We start from the raw sequence: 18,354 nt of genomic DNA on the forward strand, positions 1-18,354 counted from the left end.
AAACAAAATAAAATAAAAAATTATAAGGACAGCCTAAGGCTTTTGTTCAATACTACATGAATAATAGCAGCAGCCTAATCTAGGATTTGACTCCCTGTCGAAATGGCAGTAACCTTGCAAAAAACGGGTCTAATCAAACAGTACTTGCCCCAAGACATGTTTAGTGAATAATACCCCTAGGTTCTCTTAAAACCAGGGCTGTCTAGTTCTGTTACTGGAGGGCCACCTTCCAGCAGAGTTTAGCTCTGCCACTAATTAAACACACTTGAACCAGAAAATCAAGGTCTTCGATACTAATTCCCAGGCAGGTGTGTTGGAGATCAATTTTGCATGAAGTGGCCTTCCAAGAGCAAGTCTTAAAACAGTTACTCAGAGTGAACATAAAATACATCCATCACCTTTTAAAGGCTGGTTTGACAAAACCAATTACATTATGGCCTGTTTTTATAACAAGTTTGTGGATTAGTAGTTAGTGAAACTTTATTGAAAATGACATGGAGGGAAAATCTAATGTATGCTATTAATACAGTGTCTCTCATATGTTTTTGGACATTTAAGCCACAGATAAGCAATTTTAAATGATCAATGTCACCCATATATTGTACATAAACTTTTCAAAATAAAGCTAAACAGAATTTTGACATGTTTAGTTGTCAAACTATGGTTACCTACAGGGATTGAAATACATTTTTTTGACTCACCAGCCAATTTAGCTACAAAATAAAAATAAAAAAATTGCGACTGCTGCAAATAATTTTGTGCCAGTACTAGGGGTGTGCGATTATTTATAAAAAATAAAATCTCAATATTTTCTGGAATTTCATCAGTAAAGATAATTGGACAATATTTAGCTGAATGTGTTATTGTGCTGATATCTTAAGGACTACCATGGACAGCTGACTACCAAGGTTTATGATATATTTCATATTCTGTGGTCAGTTCACAGCAGTGATAGAAATGACTATTTTCCAATAAGTTTAAATGTATCTTTACATTTTATGGGCATTTATTTGATAAAGCCTATATATATATATATATATATATATATATATATATATATATATATATATATATATATATATATATATATATATATATATATATATATATATATATAATTTAAGTGCACATCTTTTTTAGTCAAATTGTTCTATTTAATCAGTCAATTATAATAAAAATACATTTAGGCTGTTACTAAACAAATAAAATCAATATCAACTAGGGCTTGGTATCATATGACGTAAGTATTGCGATGATGGTATCAACAGTCAGGTAACAGACGATTATCAACATTATTGTGAAAAAAAAGACAAATGATAAACCTAGTAAGTTTCAAAAAATATTTTACATAGCCCCATAGGCACCAAACAGGTCTTTTTGCAAGAATGAAATAATGAGAAATAATAAGATGCTTAAGGTCAGGAATCAGATTACATGTTATGAAATTACACTTTGATTCTGCTTCTCAATTTCTGTATGTGCCTTTATTGTGATTTCAAAAGATTCTGCTGCAAAAAGACGTAATGGAAACCTGCACTCGTGCACAGTTTTCTGTGCGGCGCTCACACACCAAGCACACGCACAAAAGCCCCCTTTTATATACGTGAACACTAGACTGAGCTCTATTTCTCGCATTCTTACACATTCAAATGGACAAATACACTCAGTAACACACTGTATGTCCATGTGGTATTATTTTATCCTCAAAAGGTTCAAAAATATATGCTGCTTCTTCTTCTTTTTTCTGAGCGACACTACACTCTTGTTTGTTTTCTAGTGAGTCCAACTCCGACGGCTATGACACAGCGGCCTGAAGAGGACACGTTTGGAGTGAGTTTAGTTTTTGTTTTTTTGTTTTCTCCCGAGATCGAAAGCACCCATATGAAGTGTACTGAGGTTTCTTGAGCATCTTGTTCCCAGAAACACATAACACTGTTGTCAAAAACAAACTATTCTAAACCATTTTCTTTTGTGCATTTCCCCCCTCACTCTCTACCTCCTCTCCTATCTGCCGGTTCCCTTGTGGCTTCTGTGTTTTTCAGCTGTTTAAAGTACTTTTGTTCATCTTTGTACAATAATTGACTGGAAAGAGATTATATTCTCATCTGAAGGTTTTAATTGGGAATCTAGCACTGACACAAAGAGTGAGCATGGCCCTCGATTGCTCAGAGGTCTTAATTTCAAGGAAAGCTTTTTTGCTTTAGATAGCTTTATTCCAGCATTCTGACTGCTTTGATTTATTGTTTATTGTCTTTATTTGGTGTTTATCTGGAGCATTTCGACATTATATTAAGTTGTACACTATGTATTTCCCATAAGAAAGTATATCCTAGCTATAGCGGCATCTAACACCTAGCTTGAATTATTATAATAATAATTTGTTCCCCCCTTTTATATGCTTTGGACTTATCTTTTCATGCAGTTTATCAAAGCTAGTGCTGCCATATGCAACTTATGACTCCAATTACATAAACCTCTCATGATTACAGCATCAACATCAATACAAATCATATAAACAAGTCAAGACACGCTTCATTGGTTTCCTATAAAATTGCATTTTTCCTCCTGTGTGAGACACAAGAGATTAGATGGAAATATTTATTTGGACACATTTTAAGTTGCTAGTTATGTCATTCCTGTTCTGTAGTTCCCTTCTAAAAAGATTTTAAAAATCATTTTAGATTATAAGTTATTATATTAACAAATAAGACATGTTTTGAGATTCAAGATGAAGTTATAGCATGCTCGCATGTCTTTTAAAGTATTTAGAATTTAAACAGAATGCACATTTTCTCTATGCATACATGTAGAATACCCAGAAGACCTACTATGTTTGCCAAAATGTGCAACCGAGCATACGGTTTCCCACGATGCAATGCGCTTGACTTGACCTTTCATTCCAGTGTGATTAATGAGAATGGAAGAGACTTATTACTAGACTTGAATAATTGTGAGGATTATTTCATATACACACAGGTGAACTTCTCACCAAACATTTCTACGTCAAACACCTTGCCACATGAATTTGTTCTTGACCTCATTCTAATCTAAATAAATGAGGTTATCCATTTAAATATAAAACATGTCTAAACCTTTTCCATAAACACACAACCTTTGTCTTTACAACCTTGTGTCACAAATTTGTGAATAAGAACTATTATTTGATCTAGTTTTGCACTGGCTTTAATTAAAAGTCAAAATAGCTTAAACTATATTGTGGGAATTAAATATGCAGCATGATGAGACAAAACAACAACAATGCAGCATACAAATGTTCGTTTCAGCCTTTTATATTCAGTAGTGTTTCATACACATTTTTATTTTAATTAGTAGGCAGTAAACAGTTTAAACTATGCAGTCCCTTACAAACATTAACCATGATTTTACTACAAATAAAACCAAAAACATGGTAACTATAGTTAAAATAGTGTGGTATAGCCACAAATAAAACCATAGTTTAACCAACGTAGACTATTTGTAGTAAAACAGTTGTCATACAAAAATAAATACGCCAACAATGTTACTAAACTTTTGCTACAATAAAATCATGGTTAAGTATGTTAGTATTCAGTGTCAAACATACAGTAATCCTATATCGCTGCTAACCAGCTCAAGCTAAGCTAAGTGCTAACATGACTGTTAAAGTTTTCATAAATCTCAATTTGGTTCTTCAAATAAATGAAATATTGTGCTTTTTGCTTCTCTAGGTGTCGATTGCAGTTGGCTTGGCTGGCTTCGCATGCGTTCTCCTTCTCGTTATGTTTGTGCTAATCAACAAATATGGCAGACGTTCAAAGTTTGGCATGAAAGGTAAGCCAATGTAAACTATTCAGCAGGAAACTTGGCACATTACGTGATTAGTGAATAAGTGTGACATCAACTGACTTATTTTTTTATACCAACAACTGTGATTTGTAGGAAGAATGGAAATGATAAATGCTATTCTAATTGCTATATTTTAACAATTTGCTCTTAATCAAATTCTTGAGTTTCTTGGTCTCATTTGACATTTTAAAGTGCTCAGCAAGATCAAATCAGGTTGGATTTAGCAAATGCTTTTTTGGGAGTTCAGATGTGTATGAACATCTTTAATCGTTCATTAAACTGAGTCCTAATGGGTGTTGTGTTTACTGATTTCAAGGAATAATGAGCCTGACGGAGTTTCCAGCACGCTTTTGGTCTCTAAATAGGATTCATATGTTACTGTGCTGGATGGACCCTTGGGTTTGTATGAAGTCCAATGCCTGTGCATTGCTGGCGAGATGTTAGTGGACACTATTGTTAGCCATCGCCTTTCTTACATGCTGGGATGGTGGGATACTAGGCTCAGTCATGCTTTCCTAATTCTCCGATGGGTTTGGCAGGGTTTTTGTTTTCCTCTCTCCTCTCAGAATCCTCCAAAGCACGATCGGTTTGGCTACCCGTGATGCATTTTGGCTGCTGTTTTAGCTGTAGCAGTGGGAAACAACCCTGTTTTGCGTCCCAGCCCTGACATGAAATTTAGATTTTTTCCCCCTTGACATCTCAGTTGTTATGAATATGAGTCATCCGGATGTCATATAATGGCTTAGTAATGAACGTTGCGTTGACATGTAGGCTCGTGTGAAACCGTGCAACACCAATTACACTACAACCATCACAAATGCTCATGTATCAAAGGGATAATTAATGTGATGCTTTTGGTCCCCGGAGCCTCTTGCCATGTTGTATTTTTCATTCAACATCAACTGAAATGTAATCAGTGGCTCTGTCTGGTGGTAAGGGTGTCAAAGTACCCATAAGCCCCTTGTTCGCCGCAGAATTCAAAATGAATGCGTGCCGTGTTGGCTGAATGTGTCTTGCCTTGGCACAATGCCACATTCATTGACTTTCTCTGTTTTACTTTGGTTCCCAGGAGGACACCCCCCCCCCAACTCTTTCTTTCATGTTTTACAACTGCTACCCTTGTCTCTTCTCTCCACCAATCCCTTTATACCCTCTCACCCTATTCCGTCTGCTACCCCCCACTCTTGTTGACAGAAAGTGAGAACTCTCAATTCCTTTTTAACAAAGCTAATTAATTGGAGATTAAGCCGATAACGTTAACGGATATGGAATTAAGGAAGAGAATGGAGGAGGGAGGAGAGCTCTGGATAATGCTGGAAGAAGTCGGGGTGCTGGTTCCGGCTTGATCTGACTTATTCCGGCAATTTGGGTCTCCAGAAAATTACAGGAAGTTGATTGTGTTTTGATTTGCTTGAACCCTGATATTCAAACTCCAGAAAGAAAGAACATCCATATATTTTTTTAGTTTAAGGACCAATTCTCACTATTAACTTTGCCTATTATTAAAGAGCAGGTCAAATGGGTTTTTAGTTAGTGTGTTTACATCTGCTGTGTTCAAGGATACCACAGATTACAATTCAGACCTTTTGTTGTGTGCTTGTAATTTTAGCGAGGACTGCTTCTCTAATCTTGGCTTTTTATCTTTGTGGGCTTCTAATCTTCCTTATTTCGACTAACAAGCTTTCTGAACCAGAGTCTGTAAGTACAATTGATACGTTATGGGTACATTTTCAATTGAGTGCTCAAAATACAAAGTTTTTGTTCCGATATATCATGTATACCTAGTACAGCTTTAGGTTTCCAGGTAAAGCACGATATTACTGTCTTACTGAAGTAGTTCTGATAATTTGCTGTGAACCTAAGAATGTCTCAATTAATGTAGACCGATATTGTTCTAATTAGCTCTGGGCACAATTCGCTTGCATAATTATTTTTGTATTTTATGTCATTATCTTAAGAACAGATTGGAAAACTATATTTTTGTTTTATGTAAAAGTGCTTTGTCAATGGTAGCACTCACTAACTGGCTCAAGAACTCCTCTTTGTGCCAATCACAAAAGCCTTGGCCAGGTGACCAATCAGGGCCAAGTAGGCTGATGGAAGGGAGGAGTTTGCTCCGAACTTGCTTGGAACAAATCATTTGAATTATTTTTTTTTTGCACAGCTCTAGTGTGTGTTTGTGTGTATGTGAAATTAGATCTATGAGCAAATTTAATTTAGAAAATCTTTTTCATTTAAGTTATTAATTTCAGAATTTACAAAGTACATATTTTGTTATCACCTTTGGCTCCTTTAAGAGGTACAGGTACATACCATACACACACGTACTTCTGACATATAACAATGGATCAACACAGGACTGCAGACACCTGGAGAATAAATAGGGAGATAAATGAGGAGGGTAAAGAGGGAGACACAGGTTGAGCAACTAAAAACAACAATTAGGTGACAAGATGGAAGGAAGGGGACAGACAATAAGACTAACAAACACAACACAAGCCATGTGCTCACACAAAACCACAGGGGTGTCCTCTGGTGGCCATCTTGGCCTCTCCAGCTGCAGACTCTGACAGTACTAAAATGTTAATAATAGTTTTTTAATAATTTAAATATGATACTAATTAATATTTAATTACTGATTTTTATATATTTGTGAATTTAGAAATTGTTTATATATATATAGAATATATTTATTTATTCTAGTATTTGTATATTCTATAATTATATTAAATAGGTAGCATGCTGCATAGGTAAAGTTTACATATACATATATTTGCTGTTTTACTGATTCTTCGATATATCAATAGTTCTACAGTTTGAAAATATTGGTTTCTTTACCCCAATCCCCGCATTCTGCTAAATGCCGCTATAGTGTCAGACTTCATTTCTTGGCCTTGTGCCTACTTTGGCCCTCAAGTCTGACCTCAAAGCCACAAGCGCCTGGGGATAAAATGTGGCCTGCTGTCACCCTATTCAGCGATTTTATTATTCCTTTATTCGAAATCAAACAGTAGCCCTTTCTTTACGACTGTCTGAGCTGAGAGCGGTGGAAAAAGCTGCATGTACTCTGGTGTTGAGACTTTACATTACTCTTTTGGTTCTCATCCAATGCGATGAAGGAGAGTTGTTCATATGAACTGAGGCGTAAATAATCTTAATCTACTCCTGTGGTGAAAAGAAAAAGATTCGGTCCAGGGAACGCACAAAGTCCTTAAAAAAAACATTAGTATTTGTCTGAAGTACTTGTAAATGAAGCTGTTCAGGGAGATTGCGCTTTTTGTCTATATTTTGGATGTTATTGCAGGTACATCACTTTATGTTGTATCCTCATATGCTTTCTGTTGGAGATTGAAGCAAAGATATCTGGAGAGATCTGGATCCAGTCTTTGTTCATCTGAAAGTGCTACCTGGCATCACTGGCTCTCTATAGCAGGACCGCAGGGTGTTTAAAGGACCCCGTCTCCTGATTCTTATTCCAGCCCACCTTTTACGTCTGATTACGTCTTTAAACTTTCTCTGAGGGCTCGCAGTGAGATCCCATTATTACCATCTTAAATCTGACAGCAGGGCTCTCACACAAATGGAAAAAGCTTCTTTTTTTTCTCTCTCTCTCTCTTAGAAGTCCTTACATCTGAGAAAGAATATGTGTAAAGTATATGTGTGTGTATATGAGAGATCTGTAGCTCCAGTGCCTGCATTCATCCTTTTGGTTCAATAAAATAGGCAGCCGTGGTTCTGCACTTATAGACTTCATTTCAGTGGATATGGAGCTCAAATGCTTTGCTTCAGGTTACTTGTGGCAGTTTATTTAATGTGACTCAAAGCATATTGCTCATTACAGACTTAGTGATCCTAAAACATCAATAGCACATCACACTTCCTGTGATTTACGTATATTTTCTTGATTTGTGTGTCCTTTTTAACTTTGGTAGTGTTTTTTTTTTTTTAAGACTACCTGTGGTGTCTCAGTCAAATTAAAGTTTGAAATGGATGCTGCTCTGCTTTGTAAAAAGAATGATTAACTTAACCCCATCAGAGATCTTTTTTACAAGTCTAAGGCAGTAATTCATGAGCCATGGATTATTATCTTGTTAAATGAAGGATTTGGAAGTTCATCTGAGATGCTTAATTGTTGTGTAGAAATAATGGCAGTGAGAGCTAATACTGGGAAAGACATTGCTTTTGAAGAAAACAGTTATACCAATTTTATACCAAATAATATGAGATACATTTTTATATTGATATTAATATTGTGTAACAAATACTATTAATCATTAACTTATTATTATTATTATTTTCTTCTTCAAAATTTCAGCACGATTTATTTTTAATTAAATATTTATTTTGCAAGGGTATATTTGACACAGTAATAATAATAATAATAATAATATTTATTTATTTGTTTATTTTTATTTATCACTGATTTAATAGTATTGGAAGTATTATTGCTGTAGTTGGTGAGTTTATTGCAATGCCTTTATATAGAATTATATTAAATGTAATAATTGGTATCATTATTTGACTAAATCTCTTTAAACATTCATAGATTTTTAAATTGTTAAATATTTATAAAAAGAATATGGTATATAACAAGAAATAATTATTTATTTATTTATTTATTTTAAATTACCCTTTTTGAAGAGGATTATAACCCTACTTGGCCAAGACTCTGTGTTGTATTGACGAGAAACTGCTCAAATTAACTTCTCCATGCCATTGTTTGGCCCCTTTTAAAAGATGTTAGCATGTATGCAAGCAGCACTGACATACAAAACATTAGTTCTTTCGTGAGCAGAAATGACAAATGGTTCTGTAGACCTTCTAGTTGCTCCAGTGCATCTAATGACAGATTGTGTGCTAGCAGCAGCCTGATTAAACTTCAGCGAGTGTTACACCAGCTGGATTGCTCACTGTGTTTTTACTTCTAACATGGTGTATGCTTGATTTATTTCTGTGTTCGGGTTATAATTACCGATCTTTTTGAAAAGCATTATGAAGAGGAGATGAGGAAGATGACCAGTGTGCGAACTCATTTGTCCTCATTGACAAGGGTGGTAATCGGTGATCGATTGTAGATGGCTGAACTGCAGTGGCTACAGCAGCCCAATCTGCCCCTACACACACACACACACACACACACACTTTCGCTCTCCTCAGTTTCGGCCTTGCTGCTTCACAGAACTGATTTGATTCTGACCTCACCAGGTGTAGTGCTGAGTTTGCTTTACTGTGAAATCTGCCATATAAAGCATTTCTTTATGTTCTGCCTTTGTAGCTGGGAATGACCCATTTTATTGTCGCACCGTCAAACAAATGTCTTTCTTTAGGTCCTTCATTTGTTCTTTTTACTTGTGTTGTCTTCCAACTACCTTCCTTTCTTTTTTCCCTTACCCTTTGCAGCTTTTTCTGTTTCTTCCATTTACATTTACATTTTCTTTCTTTCTTTCTTTCTTTCTTTCTTTCTTTCTTTCTTTCTTTCTTTCTTTCTTTCTTTCTTTCTTTCTTTCTTTCTTTCTTTCTTCATATTTCCCATCCCCTTCAATTTTTTCCCTTCCTTCCTTTGCCCCTTGCTTCCTTCCTACTTTTATACGTTGTTTTCCCCTTCCCTTCCTGTTCCATTTTTCCTTCCTTCCTTCCTTCCTTCTTTTGTATTATATTTCCCCTTCCCTTCCCCTTCCAGTTTTTTCCTTCCTTCCTTCCTTCCTACAGTAGTTTTGTACTTTATTTTCCCTTACCCTTCCATTTTTTTTCCTTTCTTCTTCTTTTCTTTATTTTCCCCTTCCATTCAACTTCCAATTTATTTATCTTCCTTAATACTTTATTTTCCCCCTTCTATTCACATTGCAATTTATTTATATTCCTTCCTTCCCACATTTTTCCCTTCTTTCTTCCATTTTTTGTCTTTCAGCTTTTTTTGTCATCTCCCTTCATTCTGTCTTCCTAATATGTTTTGCCTTATTCCTTACTTTTTTCTTTCCTAATTTATTTTTCCTTTTTCTTTTTTTTATTTAATTCCTTCATCAAACTTATTTTCTGTCTTTTGTTTTTCTGTCTGTCTTTATTCCTCCTTTCTTCCTTTCCTCCTTCATCCTTTCTAACATCTTTGCCAAAGCTTAATAGAATAATTTGTTCTCTTGTCCTGTACTTTTTGTTTTAAAAGCCTCGTTTTCCTCTCCTTTTGCCTTTCCTTTTTATCTTTTTTTTTTTCATTTTTTGTGCAGACATGTGAAATCCATGTGATTTATGGTTACACAGTGGAGACTACAAAGACTACAGGTCTCATCCATTTGTTTTTGATTCTTGGTGGGCTTGGAACCACATTCATATTTTACGTGCGTCCATTTTTATCTGATTTAACGATTCCAACTGGCTGTGCTATTTCAGAGTTCAGTATGTTCCCTTTAGGGAATGCAAAGATTCATCTGGTGATGAAACATCGGAAGAAGAGGAGAGGAAAAAGAGGTTTTTAAAACAAAAAGTACAGGACAAGATAACAAATAATTCTATTAAGTTTCTGCTGTTTGTCGTTCTTCAACGATAGATAACCTGCCAAAAGGTGAAAATAATAAAATCCACCCCACCCCCCGCCAACAGTGGCCTTGTATCTAAATTAAACTCTCATTTTTTGCCCAGGAAGCTTTTGATGATAAAGCTTAACTTTGAACCAGGACCATTTAATTATATTAACATTATGCAATTATAAGGCAAATGCAATGTTTTCCATCTTTCCAGAGCAATGAGTGTGATGTTCTTGGTTTTTCTTTTAAATGAAGATCTGTCATACTGTTTGGTGTCTGCATCCAATTAAAATTACAGAAGTGATTTGATATACATACTGTACACACTCAGAAAGAAAGGTGCGAAAGTTGTCACTGGGGCATAAGTTGTCACATTTCTACATAAAAGGTCCATTACCAGTCAGTCTACCTTGTGAAAAGTTACCGTCCCAGTGACAAGTTTCATACCTTTATTTCTGAAAGTGTAGAAGTAAATTAAATTTAAGTTAGGTGTCTACTTTAATGTTTCAAATTACTTTTGTGAAAATAAAATGTCAAAATATGGGGGAAATAATATCCCATTGATACTCAGCATAACATGCATTTATGTAAAAAGGTTAAGACATTTAATTCTCACCTACTGTAAATATATAAAAGATAAAGTGATCATATTACATTTATTAGTTTAAATTAACAAAAACTTCTCAAAGTTTTTACTTTTGTTTTTACTGTATATAACTGCAGGGAAAAAGTAATATTTTCTAGTCCATAGTCCATGCGTATATAGCCCTATTCGGACGGTAATTGTCATTATTCTCATGTGGACATCTGTAAAAATAAATTTACATGGCATCTCAGTGATAAAACTCATGGATACAGATGGCGACTTTTTGACAGTTTTGTGATCTGGTTTTCTGCGTTGCATTTTATCTCTCAATATTATATAAAAAATGTGGAGATTAGCAGAAATAAGTTAATGTAACCTTTTATTTACATAAGGTGAGCATAAAGCTAGTTGTTTGTTTTTGTATGTATGTAATTGTAGGCCTAAAACATATTTTACAAATGTATTGAATGTTCTACAGCATAAAAGTGATTGCACTACATAGTAGTATTAATAATATGAAGTAGTGTTAGATCAGTTTGGAGAATAGTGTGGAACATTAGTGTGCTCCTATCAACTAAGTTTACTTTGCTACATTGCAGCATTATTGTGATGCTTCTCTATCGCAGAATGTGCTATGTGGCCTGTAGTGTCAACACTTTGGTGCCAATAGTTCCTTTATTTTATATCAGTGGTTTCTTGGTTTGACTTTACGTGTTGGCTTTGATGAGTGTACCATGGGACTAATTGTCCAGACTACTTAAAATCAAGATCAATTACAAGCTTTAAATCCACCACCACTCCACCTGCCTCTCTGCCCGTTTGCACAGAGTCGGTTCTCACTCTCTCCACAGTTGATTGGAGTTGCCAGTGATGGCCTGAGCTGCACTGTCATTTGTCACTGTCCATTTTTGTGTGGTGTCTACCTCTATCTTCCATGACCCCTGGAGTGTGAGAGCAGGTACCTGCGCTCTGAGAACCGGGCACAACGTGTCAACCTGTGAACTGGAGTTGCCAGAGAAGAGGCGGGGCCTGACAGACAGCATATTAAACTCTGACACTCAAACCATGACTCTCTCCCGTCCCCTCTGTGTCTAACCAATCCCATTCAGACCCCAGCACCTCCACCTTGTCTGCTTCGGTCGTCTTCAGTCTATACTGACCCTCATCACCCTGACACTTTCCCTTCAGCTTCCTGATGCTGTGTGAAAAGTGCCTCTTTTCCTTTCATCTCGTCCACCATCCCAAACATCTGTCAAAAAGGGTTTCTCCTTTCCTTCGTGCACCATTACCTGTGTAGCGACGAAGAGTTACAAGGATTATGTGAGTTTTACATAGATTTATTACGTTTAAAAATGTTTTTGTGTTTTAAGAAGTGAAGTGAAGTGACATACTTCCAAGTACTCTGAATGCGTACTCTGCATTTAACCCATCAAAAGTGCACACACACAGCAGTGAACACACACCTGGAGCAGTGGGCAGCCATGCTGCGGCGCCCAGGGATCAGTTTGGGGTTCTGTGCCTTGCTCAAGGGCACCTCAGTTATGGTATTGCAGGCCTGAGACTCAAACCCACAACCTTAGGGTTAGGAGTCAAACTCTCTAACCACTAGGCCACAACTTCCTAATATAATATTTGGGAAGTCTATGTAATATCCCACATGGAAAGAACCTATATAAACATATAGGTTTTAATATAGGTTTTGATATAGGTTTTTAATATATGTGACATATATAAAATTGGCCGTTTTCCTATATTATACGTACATACAGTATATGTGCATCTATCTATCCATAAAATGTAGTGTGTTCTATGTAATTATGTAAGATTGGGTTGTTTTTATGCCAGGACTTTAAATTATCAATCAAAAATGAAGAGCACTGATCAATAACCATTTATATTGTTTTGGCAGACACGTTAATGCAGTTAAATGACCACCAATTGCATATTTAACAGCCTATTGAAGACAGACATGCCTTTATGTCTTATTTTAAAAGCAATGAATATGTCATACTTGCCAAGTAAATATATAAACCATGTAGAAAAATGCAGACAAATCTGAAATAAAATGTTTTATTCAATAAAATGCAAAACTTGAGTGCTTTATCTATCCAGTTACATACCAGTCAGCTCTGCAACATGGGTAGAATGCTGCCAAGAAGCTATGCATTAAACTAGACATGTCCTGCTGTGTACATCAGAGTGGAAAGCTCCTTGAAGCCCAATGTGCATTGGTCCAAAACTAGAAATTGCTGCATTAAGATCAGCTCCTTCTCAGATCTCTCTATCTCCATGTGCAGGGCTTAAGAGGAGAACATGGCACCGTTTTCCATCGCCCGCAGGCCTCGTTCCCATCTGCCATTGTTTCTTTGCTCTGAAACAAAACAGGAGCCCCTCAGACCCTTTTATTTATTTACTGTATGGCAGTTAAAGATAGATGAGAAGAACCCTGGAGAATCTGGCTCCCCTCCACTGTCACTGTCCTAGAAATAGAACAGAGCGATGAAGGGGCAGAGCCTTCGTAATCACTGCAGTATCAAAAACAGGGCCCCAATGAAAAGAAGGCCACGCGAGGAGGCTTCTGGGACTCCTCGGGCAAGCTACTCCATCTGAGCTTTTGCCAGGGTCGTCCTGGGAATGTGTTGGAACTGCTTTCGCAGAGCTTGACTGCTCGTTATTTCTTAGTGCATCTATACAAGAAAAAAAAAACATCTCTTTCAGATTCGGAGCAGTGACTGATGCCGACTAGGGAGTGTTTTTATTTTTTGTTCCCATGAGGAATTCAGATACGAGGGAGTTGCATCAGCGGATAGAAAACTCGTGAGTCGGCTAACTTAGCACATTTTCCAAGACTTTTTACTATGCTCACTATTAGTTTAGTGTAATTTGTTACTACTAAATTAGTTTGTTCTGAAGTGTATGTTTGTAATGTTGGAAAGTTTGATTTAATTTTATTGAATCAATTCATTGTAAATGGTTCTTATTCTCACATGTAGTGCTGGAAAGTCTGATTCATTCCAGTGAGTCGGTTCATTCTCAATGGTCCCCTCTCCCTTATGGAGTGTTGGAATGTTGTTCGGGAATTAGGTTCTGAACGATTTTACACACGATTTAGCAAATCGAGGGAACGAATTAGTGAATCGTGCATAAAATGTATAAATCGAGTGAACAAAATAGTAAATCGAGGGAACGCAATAGTAATCGTGTGCACGTTTAGTACATTGAGGGAACGAATTAGTAAATCATGCACACAATTTAGCCTAATTTTTTTTTCCTGCATGTCATGTCCAGAACTCCGTAATGATGTATTCTTGTGAATCGGTTTATTCCAAATGGTTTTCTCTCTCTTACTGGAATGTTTCATTCATTCAAGTGAATCAGTTTGTTCTAAATGGATTTCTCTCTCATATGTAATGTTGGAATGTTTTATTTAGTCTAGTGAATCTGTTTGGTCTAATAGTTCTCTTTCTAGTACGTTGTGTTGACGTTAGATTAATTTTAGTGAATTTTATTTATTTATTTATTTTGCAGCTAAAGGCCTAGTCATATTTGATTCATTCTAGTGAATTGAGTTTGTTCTAAATAGTTTTCTCTCTCAGATTGGACTGTGATTCATTCTAATGTAATGTTTGTAATGTTGACATGCTAGATTCATTCTAACGCATGATTAAAAAAAATCCATCCATCCATCTATCCATATCTATTGGAATATCTTCTCACTTAGATGTAATATTGCAAAATAATTTTCTTTGTAGTAAATCAGATCATTCATACAGTTTATGTAAATGAACAGATTCACAAATGGTTCACTGATTCGAGTCCATATATTACAGTTTATGCTATATTTTTGTCCAGGCACAAATGATTAAATTGCGATTTGATCTATTTGATTTTGTTCTTTATTAAAAAAAAAAAAAAGTTTACATACTGTAAGTAGCTTAAATGCAGTTTGATACCTTTTTTGGTTGCATAGCTAGCTACCTTTTCAAAAAAGTAGCGTGACTATAGTTTGACTAAATGATAACTTTTAGCTTAGCATGCTACACTTTTAAAATAACTTTCCCAGCACTGTTAATTATATAGTTGAACTTTCTAAATCACTTCATTGATTTTCATTTCAAACTAATTTAGTTCAGCTTGAAGAATTATGTTTAAAAAAAGTAAGGCCAACGGCGGCCTACGGATTGTGTTGCTAGGCTTCGAATGGCCATGTGTTAAAAACTTTTACCCACATACAGTAAATGGGCATAAACCAGGCTGTTTTTCTCGCTCCCTTAAGGAAAGCAGTTTTTAGCAAATGTTCATTAGCATTTTAATTGGATGCTTAAAGATATACATAATTATGAGTTCCCTTGCAGAAAAGTGAATGTTTAAGTACTGTGTTGTAGTGCTAAGCAGCTGTATACCCACTTGTGTTCAGGCGATCAGCGTTCCCTGGCACTATATGTAAAGGTGGAGCTGAGTCAGGAACAGGTAGTTGGGACAGATGAATGGTCTTGGATATTCAGCACTTTTTTTGCTATGCTAAAATGTAGCGGATAATGAGGCACTTGAGTTTACTTATGGGGAAAGTAGTGCGGCTGCTGCATTTGATATGCTGTTTGTCATAATTTGTGGTTACGTTTTTTTTTTTCACTTGCATCAAGCATGTTTTTTTTGGCTGTTTTTTTTTTCAGAATGCAGATAAGAAAACATTTTTCCTTGCTGTTTTCTTCCAGTATAACTATGATGTATATACAGAACAATTTTTTTTTTAATCTAATTAATTACATGATGTGGTGATTAATTAAATGGGGCGATAACAAAATGGCTTCAAATGGCTGATTCATTCAGATGTGAACTAAATGGTTCTTTATGAATGGTCTTTTGAATCATTAGCCTTGTTCGACTTGAAGAGGATCATCACCATCAGACCGATCGGTGTGTGACATCAAAGTACCACAGGAGCTAAAGAGAGCGGACGACTCCTTGTGCTTTCGAATCGCTCCTGCGGTCCTTTGATGTCATAAATCCAACACACCTATGGCCAATGGTTCAGCGCGCCTAATGGTTCACCCAATTCATTCAAAACATGCATTAAGAAATAAAATGCCGCTGTGTGTTGCTTTGAGACAAACATTTCTGTTTTGACTTTATATTTTCGTTGCCAAAATTAAGCAAAATGGACACAAAACTTTCTAAAATAACACAATATTATTAGCTTCTTACTGAACTGTTGTATTAGATCAGCATCACATTTGCACTTGCGTGATAATGCACTTAAGGTTAGGTTACGTGTGTTAAATGCTTTAATAATTTGAACATTTTCACTGTAATTAATTCATCTGTTGGACTAAAAGTGTTCGACTAAGAGTGGGTTTCTTAAGAAGTGGGGTTATACAAGCCTGTTTAAATGTTATTTTGTCAGCCTGTCAGACATGTGTAAGTAACAGTTTGTTTTTTATTCGCAAACTTTTAGTGACTCTGCCTTTTACGCCAGTAGGTGGTGTAAAAGTTTTAATGAATCGTTAGTTAAATGAGTCATTAAAATCATTCACTTAATCGATTTATCTTTCTGAGTGAATCATTGAATCATTCATTTGTCTGCTTCATTCAGTAACACAATTACTGTGATAATTGGTGCTGCTTTGTCTATTATTTAAAAAAAAATAGTTTCAAAGTAACAGACAATATTGTGTTTAAAACATATGTTACTCATGAATATTATGCTACGTTGCACACTCATACATATGCTGAATATTTACCCATTCAGTACAAAAGCTCTCGCACTTGTGTAATATTGCCTCAATAACTTGGACAATGTTACCCACAATTCCTTTCATTTCCAATCCACAAATTGAGCTGCAACTATGACATATGAGTTATGAAGTTTACTTGGCACTGAGGCACAGAGGAATGCTACTATAAAAAAGGGACTCTGTTGACATCTGTCCCACATAGACGAGGAAAAAGCCTTAGATGGTTTCGAAATCTAGTGACAGTTAAAATGGTAGATCTTCGGCCAGAGACGTTTCTTCTTATGTAGAGCGATCTCATGGCGAGCTTTGTTCAGCCTTGCTTTGAAAAGCTTCAAACAGGCAGGCATGAAGCGACCCAAAAGAATCCACACTCGTCGACTTTCAAGACAGCAGGCTAATTGGTGAATATCTCAAGCTCGGCTAATCTCTGAGTGTTGTTTAAAGAAGAAAAAGGGGTGGGACTTCCTTCATAAGGCAGTTCAGTGGCTGCTTTGATGGTGTGTTTATGCTAGTTCTCTGCAGGCTGCTCGATTTCGCAGCAGACCAGTGTTGAGGGGCACATGGGAGATTCAACAGAAATGTCTGATGAAACTAATTATGTTACATCCAAAGGAACTTCGTGGTGTTGGATTGGTCTGTGCACTTTCTTTTTGGGGAAAACTTTCAGACAGCTCTCCTCAGTAAGAGCTGATGCCGTTTCATCGTGTACGTTAATGAAAGTGTTTGCATGTACAGTGACAGAAGATGAGGGTTTGAAAGTTTTGTTAAAACTGGAGAGCTGATTCCAACAGTAATTATTGGTATTCAGCAGATAATACAAGTATGTCTTATTTTCACTCTTACCTCAGGCAAAAACATTGACAGCTAAACCAAACGAGTGATATGGGATGTCACAAATAGTGTCTAACCCACTAACATTTCCAGCGTTAAGTAAAGTGTTCTCACTGAAATCAAACTATTCCATAAAGTAATGAAAAGACAGCCAATCAGAACACATTTAAAATATAGCTATATGGAGTAGGATTTGGACTTGTAATTTGTAAATCTTCTTTCTGCCATCATCAGGATATTTTAGGTGCAGTGTTTTCATCAGCGTGTGTAGAAGCCCTCAGGTTGGAGTTGAGTTCTCCAGTGACTGGCCTGCACACTGGGCTGGTGTTCTCATTGGATGTGGCCTCTGGATGGTTCTCTTCCCGGGGCTCTTTTCAAATGAGAACTTCTGCTTTCTTGATGTTTCATGAGGGGATCTTTCAATTTTTTAGTAGCTGGGAATAATTGTTGTGTAATCACAAGCCGTTTTCGTTAATTATTCATTTGTGAAGATTGGGAGAGCCACAGTAAAGGAGGTGGGAGAGAAATAGACAGAGGCCAGGAAAAATAGAGGGATAAAAAAAGTGCCAATTGAGGTTTGATGGATAAAGATAAATTACTCCACTGAGAGCCACTTCCTGTGCTCCACCTTCAGTTCACAGCGTTGTTTTTAATGGCCCCCAGCCAGCCAGAGGAGGTTAACTCTTATTTTGCTGTATTTTTAAACCTGGCCAGAAATTATGGACTTTTCCGTTATTGGATTTCCCATTAAAGCTTGACTCTGCAGGTTGTCAATGAACAAGCATTCATTCCAAGTCTTTATGGGGCGCTAAGCTATCTCTGGGGTAAAAGTGGTGACTCCAGCAGAGTATGCATGATG

General features: G+C 36.3%; 1 protein-coding gene across 1 annotated transcript in view; it reads left to right on the forward strand.

Moving 5' to 3' along the window:
* ntrk3a (neurotrophic tyrosine kinase, receptor, type 3a) overlaps positions 1-18,354 on the forward strand; it is a 203,515-nt gene that overhangs the window by 107,729 nt on the left and 77,432 nt on the right. Inside the window, exons 10-11 of the mRNA XM_026252909.1 lie at positions 1,778-1,830; positions 3,708-3,810. Coding sequence (XP_026108694.1) covers positions 1,778-1,830; positions 3,708-3,810 — 156 coding nt within the window. The remainder of the gene's footprint in view (positions 1-1,777; positions 1,831-3,707; positions 3,811-18,354) is intronic.

This window comes from Carassius auratus, unplaced genomic scaffold (assembly GCF_003368295.1).
Source record: "Carassius auratus strain Wakin unplaced genomic scaffold, ASM336829v1 scaf_tig00032278, whole genome shotgun sequence".
Lineage (NCBI taxonomy): Eukaryota > Metazoa > Chordata > Actinopteri > Cypriniformes > Cyprinidae > Carassius > Carassius auratus.